This window comes from Pseudoliparis swirei, chromosome 5 (genome assembly GCF_029220125.1).
Source record: "Pseudoliparis swirei isolate HS2019 ecotype Mariana Trench chromosome 5, NWPU_hadal_v1, whole genome shotgun sequence".
NCBI classification, from domain to species: Eukaryota; Metazoa; Chordata; class Actinopteri; order Perciformes; family Liparidae; genus Pseudoliparis; species Pseudoliparis swirei.
The window spans coordinates 4,651,631-4,675,402 of NC_079392.1; the positions used below are offsets into that span (position 1 = coordinate 4,651,631).

Consider the following 23,772-nt stretch of genomic DNA (forward strand, 5'->3'; position numbering starts at 1 on the left):
TTTTGCGTTTCATTGCAACTCGCTGCGATTTCCCCGGAGCGGAGCGGCAAGCTAGCGGCAGGAACAGAGAGACAACTTCCGGTTGGATCCTTTTTTAAACAATAAAAGTAACCCAACATTTCCAATGGTATAAAAATTAAGCAACTGAGATGCCCACATCAGTCAAAGTATAAAATCAAAGTCATCTTCATTGTTAATTTTCCAATGTTGAACATACAGAAAATCTAAAGTGTTTCTCTCTTTTTTGTCCGACATAAAGTGAATAATATTAATAATAAAAAGTGATAAAGTGATAAGGTAATAACATGTACTCAGGCACTGTATGAGTAAAAATGTGAGTAATAATCATAATAATAATAATAATAATAATAATGTATTTAATTTATATAGCGCTTTTAAATGTACTCAGACACTTTACAACATAATTAAAACATCCTAAAATCGATACAATATAAAAATAAGTAACATTACAATCCAATAAATAAGACCATAGACATACTTATTAATGCATGAAAGTTTTGCAAATACTTCTGAGTAAGGATTGAAGCTGTACTTTAACTGGTAAAGTTGTATTTTGTTTAATTGTTTTTTTAAACACGTATTGCTACTTTTACTTCAGTAAACTACTCTACGATTGTTGTGTGGGTGCAGGTTTGGACCCAAACGCAGCAGGCAGAGTCTTTCTTTCAAAAATAAAAAGGTTTCTTTTAATTGTCTGGCAACAAGAGAGAAACAACAGGGACAGGGACAATAACCGGACAGGAACAAAAACGACCAGACAAAGAACAAGCAGAAAGACACAAGCTAAATACACTGGGGAAACGAGACAGGTGGAGACACAGGTGGAAACGATCAGGGCGTGGCTGGGGACAATCAGGAACGAATACAGACAAGCACAGGGAAGGAAGCGCAGGGAAACAGGAAACAAGACAGGGACTTCAAAACAAAACAGGAAACACTCCAAATCATAACAACGATAGAGCAAAGTATTGACGGCTGTGCTTTATTCAATAGCCTACATTTAGCCTATTTGAGAATGGTCTACTTACATTTCCCATTAACATGTTATACCCACACCAATACATTCCTATATATGTACTACTGAAGATTATGCAGTTAAAATAAGTTAAATCTTAACATTTAGACATTTTCTATGAAGTAAAAATATTAATGAAAATCAAATAGTCTACTCATTATCTCATAACATAACCTTCGTAAAGGGACCACACTGCATGAATACTTACAATGTTGATACATCAGCTAGTCTACATTTTTATGAAACATCTCATAATCCTCAAATAGAAGTAAATGTTAAAGTATCAAACATCAAAATATACTAATAACGTATCATGCAGAATCGTCCATTTTAGAATGTGTAATTAGATCAAGATTGCTGATCACTGCAGTAATCCATAATCCATAATAATCCATCTCATAATGTTTGTTGTTGATAATATTTTGTATTATTAATCTGAATCGATAATGTAGTGGATTAAAACATAGATAATTGTCTCTTGTATGGGGAGTAGAAGTAAGCCACAGTACATGAGTAAATATATTGAATTATTAAAGTCCGCCACCGTTGATTTACATGGATTTATACCCCCCCCCCCCCCCCAAATAGCTCAACCATTTCACTTTTATTTTGAAGGCGCCAGTATTGCTCCGCTGGAGCTTGTTTGTGGGAACTTGACGTGTTTCCGGGTAGAAGAGACAGACCTGTCAAACCGCTCTTATCAGCTGGCCTCTTTTGGAGACGCAGTGTCTCGAAAGTCAAACATTATTTTCATTTTATATAAAACCATAAAAAGTTATATCTATATATATATATATATATAATTGTACATCAATAAAGCAATTAGGCACATGGAAAAGTAATCTCACATTTAATAATACGGGAAAAGGGGCGGAGCTACAAAGCTGTGTTAATCACTGCCACCACATGGTTCCATTGAAATCCAGTTTATATCTGTGGATGGATCAATGATCCTATCGAGGGGGGAAACTGCAAAGGTCAATAATCACTGTTGTTGATACCACTGTTGCAAAGTCTAAAGGAAAAGGTGAGTGTGCACTTTCTAGTTTGTAAAAACAATTAATGAGTTAATGACGACCAAACGTTGGAGAAACTATAGTCCGCAGAAGTTTTGGAGTTGTGTGCAAAGCATTTATGGCTTAAAAAAATATGTCATACGCAGCATTGTGACATTAGTGTATGATTTAATATAGAATATATAGAATTCAGTTAATTTTTTAAAACTTGTATTTAAAGGATTGTGGATAATAATAATGGATGCTCATTTTAAATATATATATATATATATATATATATATACACACTACCGTTCAAAAGTTTGGGGTCACTTAGAAATGTCTTTATTTTTCAAAGAAAAGCACTGTTTTTTCAATAAAGATAACATTAATCAAAAATACACACGATACATTGTTAATGTGGTAAATGACTATTCTAGGTGGAAACGTCTGGTTTCTAATGAAATATCTCCAGAGGTGTATAGAGGCCCATTTCCATCAACGATCACTCCAGTGTTCTAATGGTACATTGTGTTTGCTAATCGCCTTAGAAGACTAATATCTGATTAGAAAACCCTTGTGCAATTATGTTAGCACAGCTGAAAACAGTTATGCTGGTGATATAAGCTATACAACTGGCCTTCCTTTGAGCTTGAAGTTTGTAGAACAAAATTAATACTTCAAATATTAATCATTATTTCTAACCTTGTCAATGTCTTGACTATATGTTCTATGAAATGTTCAATTCATTTGATAAATAAAAGTGTGAGTTTTCATGGAAGACACGAAATTGTCTGGGTGACCCCAAACTTTTGAACGGTAGTGTATATATATTTATATGTGTATATATATGTATGTGTATATATATATATATTAATTTCCATACCCCCTGGAGTGCCTTCATGTACCCCCAGGGGTACATATACCCCCATTTGAGAACCATTGCCGTAGTTGGTAAGAGTAGGTAGCTAACGAAAGCCTTCTGTATCATATGTTTTAAATGAGTAAAATGAGTGTTAGCCATCCAGGAGCAAGTAAATAGTTGAGAAAGATACTATAATCAAGCTAATTTAGCAATGCTAGTTACGGTGTAACACATGGAAGTAGTTGATAAGAGTAGGTAGCTAACGAATCCTTCTGTATCGTGACTATGTGTTTTAAATTAGTAAAATGAGTGTTAGTCATCCAGCAGTAGGTAAATAGTTAAGAATGATACTATATTCAAGCTAGTTTACCAATACTAGTTACGGTCCAACACATGGTAGTCATTGGTAAGAGTAGGTAGCTAACGAAAGTCATATGCATGTGTTTTAAATGAGTAAAATGGCCCAGTTATGTTTTGGTAGGTTGAAGTCTTTTCTTTACTTTAGTAATATAATAAATACCTTTTTAATTCACCATCATCCATGACCTCTGAGCCGTGTTGTGACTCATTGGGGGCTCGTCCGTTTGTGCTGTGACGTCTCGGTAGCATTTGGGAAGCTGTGGTAGCGACCAAGTGGAGAGTAACTAATACAAGTAGACTAATGCTTTTTTAATGTTATACACTCATCTGTACTTTTGCTTATGCATCAATGATCCTGTTCATATTCAGCATAAGTGTGCTTATTTGTCTTAGCGATACACATTTCATAACCTTTGCTGTCAAATCAAGTAATCAATCAACCAACCAATATACAGCCAAACACTGATCAACGGATACAAAGGTATATTTGTTGACGTCCATATTTACACAAAACCTCTTGACCTCATTTTCCCTCCTTGAAAAAGAAGATGATTGACGGCAAAATATCACTTATAACTAAAATACATATCATTATGACTAGTACCGTTACTGCTGACGAATAAACCGTGACAAAAATTATATATCTTTATGGGGACCATAATAATGTACCTTGCAATAAGTCTAACAATAAAGACACTTGTATTAACATTGATATGCTTTCCTAACATAGAACAATTCTTTGATAGACAATATGAATCTTACAAATAAAGAAAATGCAGAAGTGGAATTTTTAGTTTTTTTTAGGGTTTTAGATATCTGAGGAGGTGTAGAGTCCCGCTAAGCGATTCTAAATTCAATTTCATCCATCTCCTCCTCCGTGTCCTCCATGTTCTCCGCCGCTCTCGCGGCCCTCGCCCTCTCGCTGGCCGGGATGTAGTTGTCCTCGATGAAGCCGTCGTCGTCTTCCTCGCTCACGGCGGGGATACAGCGAGGGTTAAATCCACGTCCCCCATGCATGTCGAATTCCACCTCCAGGCCTGGAGGCGGTGGAAGAAACACAAGAAGAGAGTGTGTGTGTGTGTGTGTGTGTGTGTGCGTGCATGACGACCATCGAAAAGGTATAAGTCCTGTATGTCATTCTAACGTGACAGTAGGGTTAGTGCTTATCCATCCGCCCATGATTTACAGGCTTATCCTATTCAGGGGGGGGGGGGGGCATTGATGTCAAGGTAGACGACTCACCAGCTACATTATCTCATCAGATGGAGTCAGATGTTACTCTCAAATGAGCTTTTCATAAATACTATTTCTATGTATTTTCTTTGCATGTTACTTGTGATTTTCGATGTGTTTTATTCTATTTTAACGTTTTTTACTATCTGGACCATGAGTCTGAAATTAAAAGTTTGATTTGACTAGCAGAGAAAGTGTCTTACAGAAAAATCCTCACACTTTCCATCCTATTGAAATGTTTTTTATTGTTTTTTTACCATGATGGATTGTTGTGTTTTTCTTACTCTCACACACTGCACCGTATGAAGCACAAGAACAATATATGTTTAATGTAACATGTAATTGTATTGGCGCTTCTTGTTTCCCATTTGGCTTGAAATGTGCATTACTATGTGCCATATCGTGTAACGTGTGTCCACGTGACATTACAATTACACATTTAATGTTTGTTTTTGTTCTTTATGTTACCCACTCTTGCTGAATTAGTGGGAGCTGCAAAAAGGTGTAAACACAACATTGGCATCTCCCAATAATAAAGGAATATCGTATAATAATAATAATTCTGAATTCAATATTATAATATGTTCACACCTATTTGCTAACTTTATCTGTCAACAGGCTTGTTGCTGGGCAGAAACACTAAAATGGCTCATGTTTTTTTTCCGTTTTTTTTGAATTATATTTATTCCAGACTAAAAAGTAAAGGCTTCTGTGAAGTAGGATTCAGTCAAATAGTACAAAACAAAAGCTGAAAACAAGGAAGGTTTTTTTAAATCTTGCGGTTATGCTTTATGGATGAATAAAAACCAACCTGCGGGGTCACACTGGCTGACGGTGTCTGTCTCCGTGAGCCGGGTGTGCCTGTAGCTGGCCAGGTAGCGGCGGACCACCTGGCATTTAACTAGAAGGGCGATGAGAACGGAGATGGAGACGGCGGTGACCAGGACGGCCACCAGGAACGCCCAGTTGTGAGATTTGTATTTCGACGTCTGGCTTGCCAACGTGACTTCAAGAGAAGGGGAAATATTAATAACCCAATCTCAGCTCACTCCCACCTCCAAGCAGGTGGACATTTAATCCTCTATTATTCAGTTTAAAGATGACTTTTCTTTACAAAAAAAATTCTCTAGACCAGGGGCGTTTGTAGGAATTCAAAGAAAGGGGGGACTAAGCCCCAAGGGGGCCCGGATATCCATTGTTAGACTAAATTTAAGGGTCATAGTGATATTTTATGCTCATTTGGACACCAACTGAGATAAAGATGAACTACTTCAGTGTCAACTATACCAATCTATGGAAAAAATATATTATAATAATAATATATATTGGCCTAAAATAGGCCTAACGACGCCCCTGATCTAGACCCAGATTTTTAGACTAAACTGGCAAGACTCCAAAAACATTTTAGCTGAAGATAAATGAATTGTGTTTGGACGTCGAAGTCGTGACTGAATTCTTACCGTTATGTGTTTCTGTTGGTGTAGCTGTGGAGAGCAGGCTACTAGATGATGCTTCCATCTGGCTTTCTCCTCGTTTTGTGCAATCTCTCTTGTAGAGTTACTTTTCTCCCACGTAGACTCGATTTCCTTCTCGTCGGATGCTCTTGCTTTGGGCCACCGTCAACAACTCTTAGCATGAAGCCATGGGTCATGAGCAGGGTTGGATGTACAGCCTCTTCCAAGAGGTTTTAATTCCTTCTCCAAACTGATGTTTGGAAATATACCAACGCTGCTTACTGCTGTCTGGTCTTCAGCAGGTGGAAAAAACCACAACTGGGATGAGAGGGATCCGTTGCAGGGCAGGCATCTCCCCAGATGAGGGAGGTATAGTTGTCTGAGAAGATTTTCTGCTTGAGTTAATACTTCAGACCGCCACTAGATGGCGAGCTTGAGTGACACCGGGGGGGACTCCTCGGTTACCAGTAACACGTGAAAGGTGGAGGCAGCGTCGTCATCCTCATGTATGAGTTGAAATATGAGCCAGTGTTCTCTGGCTTCAGTCAAATGAGGCTTTAGAGAAAGGGTGACAGAGAAATAGAGTTTAAATCAGTATGAATAGAAAACAAAACTTGCAAACAAAGGCATCTTGCAAAAAGAAACACATTTTGCAGTAGAATACAGTTTTAGTGAACGACAATGCCCCCATGTCCCTCTTGCATTGTGGCTTTAAATTCTTTTGTGCCATCCAATGCATATTTTATAACTGAACCGCACACAAAAAGAACTTGGAAAAAATCGAATGACCTAAATATTTCACTTGGTATGTATGAAGAGTGAGTGTCATCATGAAATAAGGATACGCCTGCCTGGACCCTCTGAATCCAGAAGTCATTATTGAGTATACGAGCTGTCGGGAGCTCAGGAGGATAGCAGCCACAACGGGAACAAAGTGTGTCGCAAACAGGAAGTCCAACACGCTGCTGGACCTTCCTCCGTAGAGGTCCAGCTGACACAAAGCACTGGTCAAATCACCTGTGTGTGTGTGTGTGTTACTGTCATGGGCCACTGGAAAGATGTAAGACCAAGTGGAATTTTCTCTTCATCTGCTTGCATATTTTTTAAACCACAAGTGACCTTTTAACTGGTTGTACCCATGTCCTCGTATTTCATTTGATATATTTTTGTTGTATTTGTGTTTGTTGCTTTATGGACTCATGAGTCTGTAAGAAAAGATCTATATATATATATATAAAGATAAATTCATACATATATATATATTTTCATACATATAAAGATAAATTCATACATATATTTATATATATATTTTCATACATATATATGAAACTATATATATATATATATATATATATAAATAATAAAAAATAAATGTTATATATATTTTTATATATCTATATATATATATGAGCTTTCCTGAACCACTGCAGATGTTGCCGGAGACACCGTCTCCAGATGATAACACAAAGACTAACCAGCTCTGCAAAAAATATTCTAACACAACCTTATACCTCTTCAAGCACACCTCTACACACAGACAGACACTTGTACATATATACACACACAATGTAATGCCCATTCAAACCATTATAAAGTCAAATAGCAGGTCGGTTCAGAGTGAATCTGAGTGAACTTTGGTATTTGCGACTGTGAAAAGCATCAAGTATGCAGAAAGGACCTCCTTCAGTGTTTGTGTTCTCTGCTTCCCTGAATGCATCCTGTGGTTCTGACCGTTTGGCCGCTGGTATTATGGAAAAGCCAGACTCCATGCTTCTATAAAGAAATATATTTGGTGCACTGATTTTGCTGTTTGCTGTCCCCAATTTTGTAATATGTTGAAAGTGGGGGTGTCACGAATGCACAAACAAGAGTCACAGGCTGCTCAAAGGGCAAGAGAAGACTACCGGATATGATTTGTTTGCAACAACAAACATGGCTGATATTTAAAGTAGATGCAGATATAGGAAATGCCTTCTTTTTTTAAAAACTTGTTGAACATTGCACGAGTCTGTGCTGTTGAAAAAGTTCATTTTATTTTGAAAAGTATCCTTATTTGCTTTGTTGCTATGAGGCAGGTGAGAGTATTGATAACACTTAAAAATGTAAAGTTAATGAACAAAGACTTGCCTCTGTCCAATGGTAATACATATACATATTTTTACACAATGTAAATCATACTTTGGTTTCATTTTGAACTCTAACCTAAGATTTCATTCAACTTTTGTATTCAACTTTTTTACAAAATGTACTCATAAACACTGGAAACGAGGAAGATCTTGGGTAGAGAATGAAAATAATGAACATGATTTTCTTCTTAAATCACACTCTCTAAACTAAAAAGACAACCTACACTATTACTAAGCTTGTTTCCAGAGGGATATGTATCGATTTTTTAATATTTCTGTGGGACTAATTGATTAGATTAGATATTTTTAGATTCTATTTGTATTAGTCCCACAGTGGGGAAATTTCAGGATCACAGCAGCGGGTGCACATTAGAGCATTAATATAAAATATAAAATAAAACACAATGACAAAACTAAATACTAATACTAAATATACAGAGAAAACAAAATATAATAATTTCCAGCAGGTTAAAGGGTCCAGGAAAATATATTTATATATATATATATATATATATATATAAATAAAATATTCATATATATACATTTTTATATATATAAAAATAAAAAAAATATATACAAATATCTATAAGGATTATCTTATCTTATCTCATCTTAAACATAATTATGAGGAAAACAACGCTGAACAGAAATGCTACCGACTCTTTTAGAGCATAAATAATTGATAAACAGCTCCTGTGTTGGCTGTAAACACACCAACAGGGCGGCCTTCATCTCCTCTTCTGTCCTCACACATGCAAAGCACAACAAAATATGCAAACAAAGCAGCGCAGGAGCGGGAGGAGTTATAGGAGAGAAGTCTGGGAGCCATAGTGCCGTTTATTTATGTAAATATGCATTGTGTAAGAGGCGACATTTGCACCTTCGTCTGCAAAATATGCTTTAATTATCATTCTCGGAACATTCTTAGTCCCTCCTTGTTTCAGTGCCCCCACATTGTGAATGGAGTGTGAGTTTATAGTTACTAATGATGGCTAGAGGGGTTGAAACATATTTTTTTTTTTATTCAAACTGAATTAAACATCAGTATTATTATTATATTCTTCTTCTCTTTGAGTGTTATTACATTCCTTTGAACAGGAACATTAACTTTTAACCATTTTAGGATTTGGTTAAGATGGTTGGTGGTAAATTGGCATATTTAATATGTACTGAACTTCAGTAAAACTTTGTGCAACTTTATGCTTATTTTCATAAAAATTTCAAAAGTAGATATTGTTATTACTCCCCAACATGTTGGATCTTGTGGGCTCTTGTTTGAGTTGTTGTTGAACCGATAACTCATTTTCCTTATTAACTCCTCAGGTAGTTTCTGGGTCAAAATTGTCCAATATTTCACCCAAAAAAGAGCCATCTTGTTGTTTTTTTCTTCTTCTGTCCCATTAATAATTTCCTAACCTTGAAGATGTCTCGAGACCAGCTGCAGTCTGACCTCTAATTTGGGGAAGTACCAAACTGTATGTGAAGTGGTTTAAAAAAAAGCTCGACCTCAACCAGCTACAACAATAACATACTACTCGATTCATCACTATTAACAATAAAAATGTAATACATAATATATAATTATATAGCAGTCAAAAGTTGAATTTGTAATGCAACCATGCATTTTGACATGGGTCTGAGTCCCTCTCCTGGACTTATTTACCCAAACTAAAAAGGCTATATCTCTGCAACCACTAGGGCTATTTTAATACTTTTTTAAATTTTTACCCTTTTAAATTTGTTTTTCTTTTGTTCAGATGTGTACAAATCAGTCTATATGTTACTGGGTAAGAATAAATGAAGCTGGCACACAGAAAAAATACAAAAATCAGGTCTGAATTGAAAAAAAAGCACTTCCAGGATGATGATATGTTTGTAATGAGGCAGCTGAAAGATTTAAAACTCTCACAAATCATATTAAAACTCATTGGAAGTACATTTTCATAATAGCATTTTGAAAAGCCTTGCTCACACTAAATTGCCATTATCGCTTCATATCACAAACCCTACTCGACCAAGCAAACACCTCTCTCTCCCCGCTCTACGATAATAACCACACATATTCATAAACCACAGGAAACCAAACAGACGTCCTTCTGTTGACCCTCAACACAGAACCTCTCAGAACGTGATGTGGAAGAGTCGGGCTGCTATTGTTGGTCGAGGATAAAGCCGTAAGGTCACCTGTCGGGGACGTAGTTTACGAGCACGATTATTAAACTCACACACACTTGTAAGTCACGCTCACGGAGCCGGCGTATAAAAAAAATCTCAATAAGAATTCAACTATTGGACTTTTTTTTCCCTTTTCAAGTTGAATTGAAGCTTTTAGGTCATATTAGTTGTTGTTTTTCTAGAGAGACAGCAGGACACGATGGTTAAAAGACGGCCATGTTGAGGTGAAGATAATTAAACAACAAATTGAACAGAACTACGACATTTACCAAAAAAAAGAGTCTCCTTTTGTAATATATCTGAATGTGTGCTTCTTAATAATGAAAACAACGTGAGGGTTTAAGCTGCTAATGGTGCTTTTTTTTACTGTTTGGGGTGAAAACAGCATGCAACAGGTGCCGGGAAAAGTTTTGACGTGCACTGTGTGTCACGTGACTGTATCGACCTTCATGGACTGCAACAGCACTGTGAATAACTGCAAATGTCAAAAAGTTATTTTATTATGTTTTTTAATGCACCATCTTTTACAGTGTATTGTCTTTTGCTCTTTTAACTGTTATGTTTCGGCCCCTGTTAGTTCCAATTTGTATTTTCTGACACTTTATCTGCGATAAGTGCAAAATAAATCAACGTTACTTCCTTAAAGCAGTTTTTCCGGTGACATAATTTGCTCTTAAATAAGTCCGTTCAGCACATTTTTACTGGGAGTGTCTTCTTCCGACTGTCCTCCTTTTTTGTTGTTGGTGAAAACCCAAAGTAAACAGATGTATGTAAATTGCTTTGGAGCACATTTTTCCAGCATGTTGTGACATTTCTTTAGCACATTAGAAATGATTGCATACAGTTACACGAGATACGTTGTAATCCCAGCAAACAGCCCGTCCATGTGATCTTTACACAGTGCAGCAGCACTGTTTTTTTTATTTTAGAATAGCAGCTGTTCATTTCCAGTCTTACCTGGTCACCTGTGTGTCGTGTCTTCTAGCTCCGGCGAGTTCACCTCTTTTTTTTTTCTTCCACTCTCATATTTCACATCAGCCCTGTTTTGCTTCTTCTTCTTCTTCTTTTTTTTGTTGCTTTCTCCTTGTAAAATGGAGAAATGTTGTTCAAAGGTTGAACGAGGTGTGCTCTGCAGTTTGCTTCCCAGAAGGACGAGTTAATGAGTAACTAAGGTGTACTCCCCCCCCCCCCCCCCCTACTGTGGAGTCTCGCTGGCCAATGGCGCAGCAGACCTGGCACCGATGTTGGTCAAATATGACTTATGAGCGACATGTCATGTTTTTAATGATAACTACCAGTGTGCATGTGCAAGTTAAACCCTAAGAAACCAGTCAAACCTGTTTTTTGTGTGTGTTGTTGCTGAAAATACATGTGCTGTATTATTATAGCTGCAGTGGCTGATCAAATAATCGTGTTTCATATCTGCTCCGTGTGGCTTTTCACTCGTGTAGTGAGTGTAAGCGTAGTTTAGTTAGGAGCCAAAAAATGTAACCCCCCCCCCCCCCCCCCATGGTCCTTTTCAAAAAACGAGATACGGTTTGTGGCAAAGAGGATTTTTCTTGTTTGTTTAAGACGTACAGGCCCGAGACAGAGCGGGAGGGGAACAGGCCTCTGGTGGCTTTTTGGAAAAGGAAAAGCGAGGCGACCCTGAAAACAATAGGGCCACTTCCTGGCCACTCTGCATCTTTACATCTCCCTCCCTGACTCTTCCTCCAACTTGTTCCAGGATGCTTCAGTTTGCATGTCTTGGGGGGCAGATGGCGGCGACGAGGATGGTTTGGGACAGTCAAATGATCACTCAGCATCAGCTGGAATCAACGGGAGGGGATTCCCATCGCAGATGTACTAAGTTTGGCCGTTGGGTTATTGGAGTCATGCACACGGAAAAGTTAAGGTTCCATCTGGAACCGAAAACGGTTCTTCAGAGTGATGCAATAGAAGAACCATTTCTGGTTCCACAAGGAACCTTTCAAACCAGGGTTCTTTAAAGAACCATTTCCTTAAATAGTTCTTCAAATAACCTATAATGGTTTTACTTATTACTTTTTTACTTTTCATTACCTTTTTATTACTTTTTTACTATTTATTACTTTTTTAACTTTTTATTACTTTTTTACTTTAATTTCTTTTTTATTACTTTTTTACTTTTTATTACTTTTCATAACTTTTTTACTATTTCATTACTTTATTACTTTTTAACTTTTTATTACTTTTTTACTTTTCATAACTTTTTTACTCTTATTACTTTTTTACTTATTCATTACTTTTTTACTTTTATTACTTTTTTACTTTTCAATACTTTTTTATTACTTTTTTACTTTTCATTACTTTTTATTACTATTATTCTATACTAGTCTATCTATTCTATACAGTTTGTTCATTGTTATCTGACTGAATGAAAAGCAGACTTGGTTATATCATATTATGTATTATTTTGTTACATTTGGTGTTTATGTAACTCTGTAACGCTTCATTCTGGTCACATGACGTCTATTGTTCTGTCCATCCTGGAGAGGGATCCTCCTCTGTTGCTCTCCTGAAGGGTTCTTCACATTTTTCCCCTGAAAGGGTTTTTTCTTTTTTGGGGGGGAGTTTTTCCTGCTACGATGTGAGGTCAAAGGTCAGGGATGTTGTAAAGCTCTCTGAAGGCAAATGTGTAATTTATGATATTGGGCTATGGCAAATAAACTGAATTGAATTGAACCTTTGAAGACATGGGGTTTCCCCCTCAACCTTTTTTTTTCTCCTACCAATGGGATGTTTACTGTTTGTCCTCTCGGTGAAGCGGTGGAGCTGGGGGTCTGAGGTCGAGGCCCCGTCTGTGGGCAAGATGTGAAGGCCTTGCAAAGTCTTATGAAGAGGGAAATAACAACACGCATCACACTGCACATAACAATGGACCCACCGTGGGGGGGGGGCGATGTGACAAACGGGCCAATAAGCATCAAGAGGAGAAGCGGCGTCAAAATATTTAGTTCTTTGCCTCTCACTGAATTCCCTGCTGCATCCATTGCGATGTGCATGAGCCGAAGTGTTGAACGTTACAAGGTGACGGCCTGAACAAATGTGTGAGTCCGTATGTGAACTCCATCTGGAGAAAGGATCATGTGAGGGAGGCTCCCTGCACACCTGCTTTAAATCTGTGAATGAAACAGCTGCAGCATTGTTCTCATTCACATTCCTGCAGTGAGTTGTGTATTATGTGATCTAGTCTCTATCTGGGCTTTTATTTTTATTCATCAATGTGTTTCTACACACTAAACCAAGAATAACGTTGTTTGAATTTCATCTAATTTAATCTAATGCTTGATTTTCTTGACTCTATGTACCCCGACCCGCAGTGTCTGTAAAACTGTATAATTATAAAGACATGGATATCACTACACACAGAAACATGAAGCTGCCATCTGGAACCGGAAATGGTTCCTCAGTGATGCCATAGAAGAACCGTTTTTGGTTCTATAAAAACTTTCAAACCAGGGTTCTTTAAATAACCATTTCCTTAAATAGTTCTTCAAATAACCTTCAGAAAATGGTTCTTTAAGGCACCATTTCTGGTTCCACTAAGAACCTTTCAAACCAGGGTTCTTTAAAAAAACATTTCCTTAAATAGTTCTTTAAAGAACCTATAAAGGTGTCTCAAAGAACCTTAAACAATTATTCTTTAAGGCATTTTTTCTTCACAAAGAACCAAATGGTTCTTTAAGGCACCATTTCTGGTTCCACTAAGGACCTTTCAAACCAGGGTTCTTTAAAGAACCATTTCCTTAAATAGTTCTTTAAAGAACCTATAAAGGTGTCTCAAAGAACCTTAAACAATTGTTCTTTTAGGCACAATTTCTGGTTCCACAAAGAACCTTTCAAACCAGGGAAAGAACCATTTCCTAAAATAGTTCTTCAAAGAACCTCTAAAGGCGCCTCAAACGACAGAATGGTTCTTCAGTACGTGATGGTTCTTTAAAGAACCACACATCCTTTAAAAGAACCATTTAAGAACCATTATATGTCTGTGTGCAGTGTTCGTCTCCCTCTTTGATGGTGGCGGTGTTTATTTACTTCGACGTGTTCCTCTTCAAGTGAAACTAAAAGCTGGATAACAAAAGCTCGCCGGTGTTAAATGATGTGAACGTCTTTGAGGAAACCGATTCATCCTTACAGGTCATCAGAAGTCAGTAATATCTGTAACTGTTTGTTTTGGATGTCACGGCTCCGTGAACGCACTCTGGAAGACTCCAACGCCACGCTGACCGATACACACACACACACACACACACATATACGGGAGTGTAAAGACGTCGCTGCATTAACCAAAGTGCACTCTTCCCCTGGTTACTGCAGATCTCAGGGAGATTGATGTAAAAGTCACTTTTCATAACGTCCGACTGCATATCTCTAATCCCTCGGCGAACGCCGTAAGAATATTTATGCGCAAAGTGAGAGCGCCGCGTGATTCACGATCGGTTCAGCGAGGAATTTGTATTTCAAAGGTCCCACATGGTGGTTGATCATGACTCCAGAGGAAATACTTAGTCATGCTAATTTTTCAGATGAGCCCTGCAGAGCATATCTGTCGTCCCTGTGTGCAGGAGGGAATCGTTTAGAGGTGCTCACTATCTGGCTTCACACCAATACACACATGTCTTACTTTTTATGGATGGATCCATCCTCAAGCCTCTAGGAATCTTAAAAACAAGCCGTGTTCAAGATTCAAGATTCAAGATTCAAGATGTTTTATTTGTCACATACACACACAGGGTGTGCAGTGAAATGAAAGTGGCAATGTATATCTTCAATGCAGGAATCTAGTCTATAACGCAGGAACGCATTGTTTTTTTAGTTTACAGTCTTATATAATATAAGAATCACGAGGATTTGAACCTTTTACCGAAAGTCACCTGTTCTCATTCCAGTCGGGGCCAAACCGATGAATAATCTGTTTGAAACAAATTCCTTTACTTCATGATTAACGATGTTGCGTTTCTAGTTTTAGCACCTCGGAGATTAAAACCAGTTTCTCTTATTCATGTGGAGAAAAGTGTGGTTCTCCCACATGAACTACACACGGGGAAATAATGCTTCTTAAATGGTTCTTTAAAAGGCTTTGTGGTTCTACAAAGAACCAACACCTACTGGAGAACCGTTCTTTCATTTGAGGCACCTTTATAGGTTCTTTGAAGAACTCTTTGAATAAATAAATCTTTAAAGAACCCTGGTTTGAAAGGTTCTTTGTGGAACCAGAAATGGTGCCTTAAAGAACAATTTGTTAAGGTTCTTTGAGACTCCTTTATAGGTTCTTTGAGGAACTCTTTAAGGAAATGGTTCCTTAAAGAACCCTGGTTTGAAAGGTTCTTTGTGGAACCAGAAATTGTGCCTTAGAGAACCATTTTTTAAGGTTCTTTGAGATACCTTTATAGGTTATTTGAGGAACTCGTTAAGGAAATGATTCCTTAAAGAACCCTGGTTTGAAAGGTTCTTTGTGGAACCAGAAATGGCGCCTTAAAGAACCATTTTTTAAGGTTCTTTGAGACACCTTTATAGGTTATTTGAGGAACTCTTTAAGGAAATGGTTCCTTAAAGAACCCTGGTTTGAAAGGTTCTTTTTGGAACCACAAATGGTACTTCCATGGCTCCGAAGAACCATATTCAGTTCCAGATGGCGCCTTCATTTTCCTTCATGTGTACAGAGGGGCGTTGTGGCCTGTAGGAAAACGTTTTAAACCGACGTTAAAGGCAAAAGTGCGGCGGGGACTTCGGGCTTTCGCAGCAGCAGCCGTCCAAAACGCTCCGATGGGAACGACTCCTACAATGTGTGAGCACGTCTGAGCGTTTGAGTCTGTGTGTGTGTGTGTGTGTGTGTTGAGAAAACAGCTATCAGACAGGAGCCCAGAGACCCTCCGCCTCCACAGGCCTTTTCCTGCCTGTGAGGGTGAATCCTGCCCCCTTGCTCCCTCCACTTCCTTCACACACATATCAGCCTCCAGCAGCAGCACCTCTTCCTGAACGCTGCAACAACAGCTCATCCATCTGTCTCTCTCTCTCTCTCTCTATATATATATATATATATATATATTTTGGACCAATATTATGTCATTTGAGTTCATCAACTGGCATCATTTCCCCCTGACACCATGTTAAATGGTTCTTCTGGGCCCTTTCCAGCTGTATAGTCTTAACGCACTATTGCACACACTCTCTCTGCTCTTGCTTTTTTCCCCTGCCTTTCATCACATCACTCCCGTGGTGTTATCCAACTTCCTTAAACACGCCCGCTGCAATATTCCAGGCATGTTTGCTTGCATTTAGCACCGCTCCCTTTCCACAATTTCCTTGGCGCACATGTTCCGATGAGCCAGATAATCCATTTCTGTAATAAGCATTTTGCACTAACTAGCATAATAATAGCAATACACTAAAACAAACATCTGTTCCAATGTTTAACATCGCTAATAAAGTAGAAAATACAACTGTATGGTCGGGCTATTGTCGTGAGACATGCAGGGTTGGGTTTTTTTACCCCACTTTTTTTTTGTTGATCTTGCTGGGTGTGCTGACATCACGTCGCCCACGTGACGGTCCTGGACTGGAGGAAGCCTTCTCACATTAAAACCCACTCCAGTGGTCAACTACATGCTGTTATGATTAGAGCTTCCTCAGTCGGATCCAGAGGCTTTCCAAAACACCAGTAATGAGGTGTGTGTGTGTCTGTGTGTGTGTGTGTGTGTGTGTGTGTGTGTGTGTGTGTGTGTGTGTGTGTACAGTACCTTTGCAAGGTCAGTAGTAGAAATAGCATCAACATCCCCGACTGCATGTCGGGTTTGTTTGGTGTCAGGCTGGAGGACCCAGACCACCGCAGACTAGAGGGGTTGGTGGGGTGGAGGGGGTGAATATTTTATTTTCCAATGAAGGACTGATGAATGGACAGGAAGAGAAAGTTTAGGAACATATCACTTCACCCCGATTGTGTGTGTGTGTGTGTATATATCTATCTGTGTGTGTGTGTATCTGTGTGTGTGTGTATGTATTTGTGTGTGTGTTTACCTGCGTGTGTATCTGCGTGTGTGTGTGTGTGTGATCATAAGTGTGTTTAGTAAGAGTGTGTGCACAGGCAGAAAAAATAAATACTTTAATTTAAAATATACTTAAAATGTTAATCGTACATTTCAAATATACGATCAAAGAAATGTACTTCCTGCAAAAATATAAAAAAATATTCTAAATTCACACAATATAATTTAACTATCGGCATGCATATTAGCACATACACAGTCGTGTACTTAAATTGCACGAAGTATACTTAAAGTTGTTCAAATTTAGCACAAGTATAACCTTTATATACTTCAAATAGTACTTAAACACAACTTAATATATTCAGTACGAAATAAGTTCTAGAATAACACACTTTAAGCATACTTATGATTAGCAGGGCTTCAAGTATACGTATGATAACATTAAATATATTTAGCATATTTATTTTTCACCTGGGTAGAATACAAATATTAGACAAAATCTTTAAAGAAACAGACATCGACATATAGGTAACACACACGGGCGAGTAGGTATTGGATGGTTCAGTGATAAACTAAAGTAAAACGTTTCACTCTTACGGCGAAAAACACGACGTTAGCTTGTGTTTAAATGTTGGAAGTGCAGTTATTGATTCATATGCCATCATTGGTACACATATTGTACTACAAGTACACCAGTAAATCTTTCACCGTGGGATTTACCCAACATCTTAGTCCTTATATATACGGACACATCTCAGTTGCATTAGCCAGAAACAGCCGTCACTGTTTTTACATGATTTCAATGTCAAAGTTCAACACTTTACGGTTTAAATACATCTTTAAATCGACTTTAAATCAACTTTAAATCAACATTCTGTCAGCAGTATTTAATCACATTAAAATGTCAAAGTACTCTGATGCTGAAGTTTGGGAACTTGCAACGATGCATGTGTGAGTGTGTCTGTGTGAGAGTGTGTGAGTGTGTGAGCGCGTGTGCGTGAGTGTGTGTCTGTGTGTGTGTGAGTGTTCGTGTGAGTACTGTATGCGTGAGTGCATGTGTGTGTGTGAGCGTGTGAGTGCTTGTGTGTGTGTTTGTGTGTCTGAGTTTAAGTGTGCGTGCGTGAGTGTGTGTGTGTGTTTGTGTGTGAGTGTAAGTGCGTGTGTGAGTGTGTGTGTGTGAGTACGTGTCTAAGTGTGCGTGTATGTGTGTGAGTGTGTGTGTGTGTTTGTGTGTCTGAGTGAAAGTGAGTGTGAGTGTGTGTGTGAGTACGTGTCTGTGTGTGAGTGTGTGTGTGTGTGCGTGAGCGTGTGTGTCGAAAACCACCGTTGTGTCCATCGTTCTGTGTGCGTTTGTGAGTCTAATTTATTAATAAATCCTTCCGTGTGCATTTGTAAATCTAAGATATTTCTGAATTGTTCTGAGCGCATTTGTGAGTCTCTCTTTGTGCGTTTGCAACTATTGAGATGGATCTGACGTCGCATAGTTCTGACTTTCAATGCGTCAGATCCCGCGGTGCGCTCGTTGTTACCCGACTCGTCGGGGTGAGGATGTGTTCGGACTTCCTGGTGCTGCAGCCGGAGCTGCGTGCTCGTTGGCCCGACTCCAGAGGGGAATCGAGCCCGTGTCAGTTCAGCACCACGGAGTGTTTTTACACATCCAGAACCTCCGCAGACGTCACACTCGGATTATCACGGCTTCGGAGCACGCCGTCTTGGAGGAAAGGAAATCACACGTTCTGAGAGTCACACACGTAGTGTATCTCAAAATATGTGTCTTTCATCATCTTTACCCAATTGCTTAAAACAAGTTTCTCTCCCACACACACACACACGCGCGCACATTTATGTAATCACACACTCAAGCAAATATTCACACATGATTTGTGTCTCCGCGATCCGTAGAAAGGTTTTTTTCTTTTCTTTATCGGACAACGTGAGGTATGTTGGGATGGAGGAGGTCAGAGTTTATAAGTGTGTGTGTGTGTGGGGGGGATTAAGGGGCCTAAGAGGTGTGAGTGACACCCTTGCTTTATAGGCTCCCAGGGCCCCTGCAGGATCAGTGCGTGTGGAGCCGGGCCAGTTCGGACACACAATGACAGGAAATGGGAATTTAATACAAACTTTCTCACAAAGTCTCACGGAGAGAGACCTCCCCCCCCCCCCACACACACACTCCCTCTCCCACAGTTTTGCTATCACCACCTCCACTGCAACCACAACAACATAATATCAGAAACATACTCCAACATGCTCGGGGGGTTCTGTTCATCAACGTGTTGACGCAATTTAGGTGATTTTTTTGTTTTTTTTACGCCACATTTACTTTTCTCAATGGAATTTGTGAATAATGAGGCTCAGGAGTCAGAATATACAGAATAAAATATCACAGACACGCTTGGACACAAGGTGTTACGTGTTATGATACCACACACAGACACACACAGCTGCACGACCAAACCCATTGACACACACACATTTAAGCTAGATCATCGTTTTTTATATCATGTCCTGGATTTACTTAATTGTTATAGTAATTAAAAAAGCAATCGAATATTAAAACACATACACTATATCCCTTTTTTCCCTGTGAAAGTTTTTTTTTCTTCTATTTCTTGGGAGTTTTTCCCTGAACCCATGTGAGGTCAAAGGTCAGGGATGTTGTATGCGTTCAGATTATAAAGCTCACCGAGGCAAATTCGTAAATTTGTGATATTGGGTTTTATAAAATAAACCGAATTAAACCTTTTGAAACTTCTTTTATGCTCTTTTTGTCTCAAGCTTCAGAATCAGCTTGTCCTCTTTCTTTCTCTCTTTTTGATTATTTGCAGGGGTTGAACGAGATTGTTCGAGATCGTTTGTCGCACTGTTGTTATAACCAGGGAAGCGATATTGTTCTTTTTGGACAGCGAGCCGTTTGTCTGAACGTGTCATAAAGCCAGCGCCGGTCACTTTAAACACAGGTCATAATTACGAGAAAGAAACAAAGACTTTTGTTTACAATGGCTGAAGTCTGAGAGTCCTCCGCCCTCCATGTGCAGAATCATGTCCATATACAGGACTGTCTCAGAAAATTAGAATATTATATAAGTTCTTTTTTTTTCTGTGTGTAATTAAAAACAAAAATGTGTGCATTCTGGATTCATTTTATTTAAATCAATAATATTTAAACCTTTTTTTTTAAGAATTATCTTGCGCTAAAATCCTAAAAAAAAGAAAAAAGAAAAAGACATAAAAAAAAAATATTTATAAGCTGAGTGTTTAAAAAAAGATTTATAAACCTTGCAGGTGTTTGCTCAGTCACAAACAACTTCATTTGATTTTTAATTATTTGATTTACTTTTTTTCATTTTTTTTAATATTTTTAGATTAGATATTTATATTTTCTCTGATAGAGTTGAGTTTCAGATATTTATAAATCAGAATAATAGGCTTGCAATATTTCAGTTAAAAGGCTTAGAATATTTCAGTATATTTGTATTTTTTTTGCATGATACAGAATTTTGTTTTTTTGATGTTTTTAATCAAATAAAAGAACTTCATCTGTATATACACTACCGTTCAAAAGTTTGGGATCACCCAGACAATTTCGTGTCTTCCATGAAAAATCACATTTTTATTTATCAAATGAATATGAAATATAGTCAAGACATTGACAAGGTTAGAAATAATGATTAATATTTGAAATATTAATTTTGTTCTACAAACTTCAAGCTCAAAGGAAGGCCAGTTGTATAGCTTATATCACCAGCATAACTGTTTTCAGCTGTGCTAACATAATTGCACGGGTTTTCTAATCAGACATTAGTCTTCTAAGGCGATTAGCAAACACAATGTACCATTAGAACACTGGAGTGATAGTTGCTGGAAAAGGGCCTCTATACACCTCTGGAGATATTTCATTAGAAACCAGACGTTTCCACCTAGAATAGTCATTTACCACATTAACAATGTAGAGTGTATTTCTGATTAATTTAATGTTATCTTTATTGAAAAAACAGTGCTTTTCTTTGAAAAATAAAGTCATTTCTAAGTGATCCCAAACTTTTGAACGGTAGTGTATATATATATATATATATATGTATAAGTATATATATTCAAATGTGTATATATATTTGTATATATACATATAAATATGGACATACATATATGTATATATACATGTATATATATTTATATATATATATATATACTTATATGTATATATTTATATATATACGTGTATATATATGTATATATTATATATATATGTATATATACATATATATACACATATGTATATATGTATATGTACATATATGTACATATGTTCATATACATATATATATATATATATATACACACAAAGTATTTTATATGGACACTATGTGGTTTCACATGAATGCATCATCACATATAAATGCACATCCTCATTGCACATGTCCATGAACACACACACACACACTCACACACTCACACACTCACACACAACCACCCCTGGTTTCTGGCTCCTGATGGTGTTGACCCAGCCTTCAGTCTTTTTCCTTTTGGCTTCCTCCAGAGGCTCCTCCCACCGAGCTGTGCAGGACTTTTCAATATGTTCTGTATTTGCACTCTAATTGTATTCCTTCAACTCGACTCACAACGGCTTCAACATTCTGCCAAACCTGGCATTTCCTTTTTTTTTTTATCAGAAAATTGCTTTAATTATGTGCTCAGACTAAGTCTTTAAGTACAGTTTGTTGCTTGCTTATAGTTTTATTGTAAACATTTGGCTACACGCGGAAACTATGCGGTTATCAGCTCAGTTTCATTGTTCTTAAGCTGATTCCTGTTGGTGGGAGTTTTTGAATTGAGCTGGAAAAATTGCCCAAAGTCTGGAAACACTCTGGGATGTCCTCATTTCAGTTTTTCATATATTTTCACCTCAGCTAATTGAACCAGCAGCACTATATTTGACATTATGTCTTATATTTCACAATATACACCAATGTGCCCACACTCAATGGTAATAATTATATATATAGCTTTATTCTGTTTTTTTGTTTGTTGATAATTGAGCATACAATGGAATATTCTGTGCAGGCCCCGAAGACATCCACGTGAGCTCTTGAGAAAAAAAATGGAAAACAGGAAACCTCCGACAATAAGACGTTGAGTCAACTTCGAGTCGATTGTCTGAAGCCACGAGGAAATGTAAAGAAAACATCAAATCAAGTCCACAGAAAGGAGAGAGAACTGTGTGCAGTTCATCTCAACTGGAAGTTTTAAAAGTGAGACTTTTCAAACATATAGACACAACAAGCATATTGTTCAAAAGTTCCTGAGGCGGAACAAAAAGGCTGCGAGGACTTTTTAAACTAAGTCATTGAAGTGAAAGAACAAAGCTGTTGAATTTGGCAAAACTTGATTCCAGCTGTTGCTGCTTTTTGGTGTTATCCAGTGTCAAAGAAAACCAGGGCAATAAGACCCAAAGTCAGCTGTAGAGGACATGGGGGTTTGTGTAGTGGTCACATGATCACACACAAACTATCATGTGTGAAGTATTACGCTCCAGTACAAAGATATCAGCACGTAGAAGATGTGCTTTGATGGAATGCAGTTTATATACTCCCAAAAAAGATAAAATCTCTGTCTGACATGCGGATAAATCATGCACACAGAAAGATAATGGTTCTGAAATGGTTCTTTAAAAGGCTTTGTGGTTCTGCGAAGAACTATTCTTTTGTTTGAGGCACCTTTATAGGTTATTTGAAGAACTATTTAAGGAGAGGGTTCTTTAAAGAACCCTGGTTTGAAAGGTTCTTTGTGGAACCAGAAATGGTGCCTTAAATAACCATTTTTTGAAGGTTCTTTGCGACACCTTTATTGGTTCTTTGGAGAACTATTTAAGGAAATTGTTCTTTAATGAACCCTGGTTTGAAAGGTTCTTTGAGGCACCTTTATAGGTTCTTTGAATAACTATTTAAGGAGAGGGTTCTTTAAAGAACCCTGGTTTGAAAGGTTCTTTGTGGAACCAAAAATGGTGAATATACTAAATATTTCTGTAAAAAAGTACAAAGACATAAAAAATGGTTATTTAAGGCTTAAAGAACCTTTTTTAATGTTCTTTGAGACACCTTTATAGGTTATTTTAAGAACTCTTTCAGGAAATGGTTATTTAAAGAACCCTGGTTTGAAAGGTTCCTTTTGGAACCAGAAATGCTGCCTTAAAGAACCATTGCTGAAGGTTAAATGGAGACCCTGGTTTGAAAGGTTCTTTGTGGAACCAAAAATGGTAAATATACTATTTCTGTCACAATTCTAGAAGTACAAAGACATCTTTAGCCAATATAATTAAAACTATTCTATCGTAAAATAGAGTATATGTGTTTAAGTCGTCTAATATATCGCATCATTAACTGTATGCATGGATAATCACGGTGGTTGGCAGTGTGTCGGAACATCAAGTGACAACGTTTAAACTCATAACTCGGCTGAAGCACTCGGGTCGGGAGGTGTGGAGCCAGCAGTCATCCGCTGTCTGGTGACGCTCTTCCTTCCTT

General features: G+C 37.7%; 1 protein-coding gene across 2 annotated transcripts; it reads right to left on the bottom strand.

The window, feature by feature from the left end:
* Window positions 1–3,550: 3,550 nt before the first annotated feature.
* c5h1orf210 (chromosome 5 C1orf210 homolog) lies at window positions 3,551–11,376 on the bottom strand. Of its 2 annotated transcripts, none has more exons than XM_056413855.1 (4): window positions 11,202–11,376; window positions 5,950–6,498; window positions 5,301–5,390; window positions 3,551–4,293 (listed from the first exon to the last, which is right to left on the bottom strand). In XM_056413855.1, exons 2-4 carry the CDS (start codon window positions 6,005–6,007, stop codon window positions 4,094–4,096), a joined length of 348 nt encoding a protein of 115 aa, XP_056269830.1. In that variant the 5' UTR covers window positions 6,008–6,498; window positions 11,202–11,376; the 3' UTR covers window positions 3,551–4,093. The 2 variants fall into 2 exon arrangements, with proteins under 2 accessions (XP_056269830.1, XP_056269829.1); XM_056413854.1 differs by having other exon boundaries at window positions 5,301–5,495.
* Between the last annotated feature and the right edge of the window lie 12,396 nt (window positions 11,377–23,772).

What these genes read in the sequence shown, in the direction of transcription:
- c5h1orf210 (XM_056413854.1), bottom strand. Translation starts at nt 6,007, where the DNA reads ATGGAAGCATCATCTAGTAGCCTGCTCTCCACAGCTACACCAACAGAA. An exon ending in ACCAACAGAAACACATAACG is followed by an intron (nt 5,496 to 5,949) that starts GTAAGAATTCAG and finishes CTTCTCTTGAAG; the next exon opens with TCACGTTGGCAAGCCAGACG. An exon ending in CAGCCAGTGTGACCCCGCAG is followed by an intron (nt 4,294 to 5,300) that starts GTTGGTTTTTAT and finishes CACCGCCTCCAG; the next exon opens with GCCTGGAGGTGGAATTCGAC.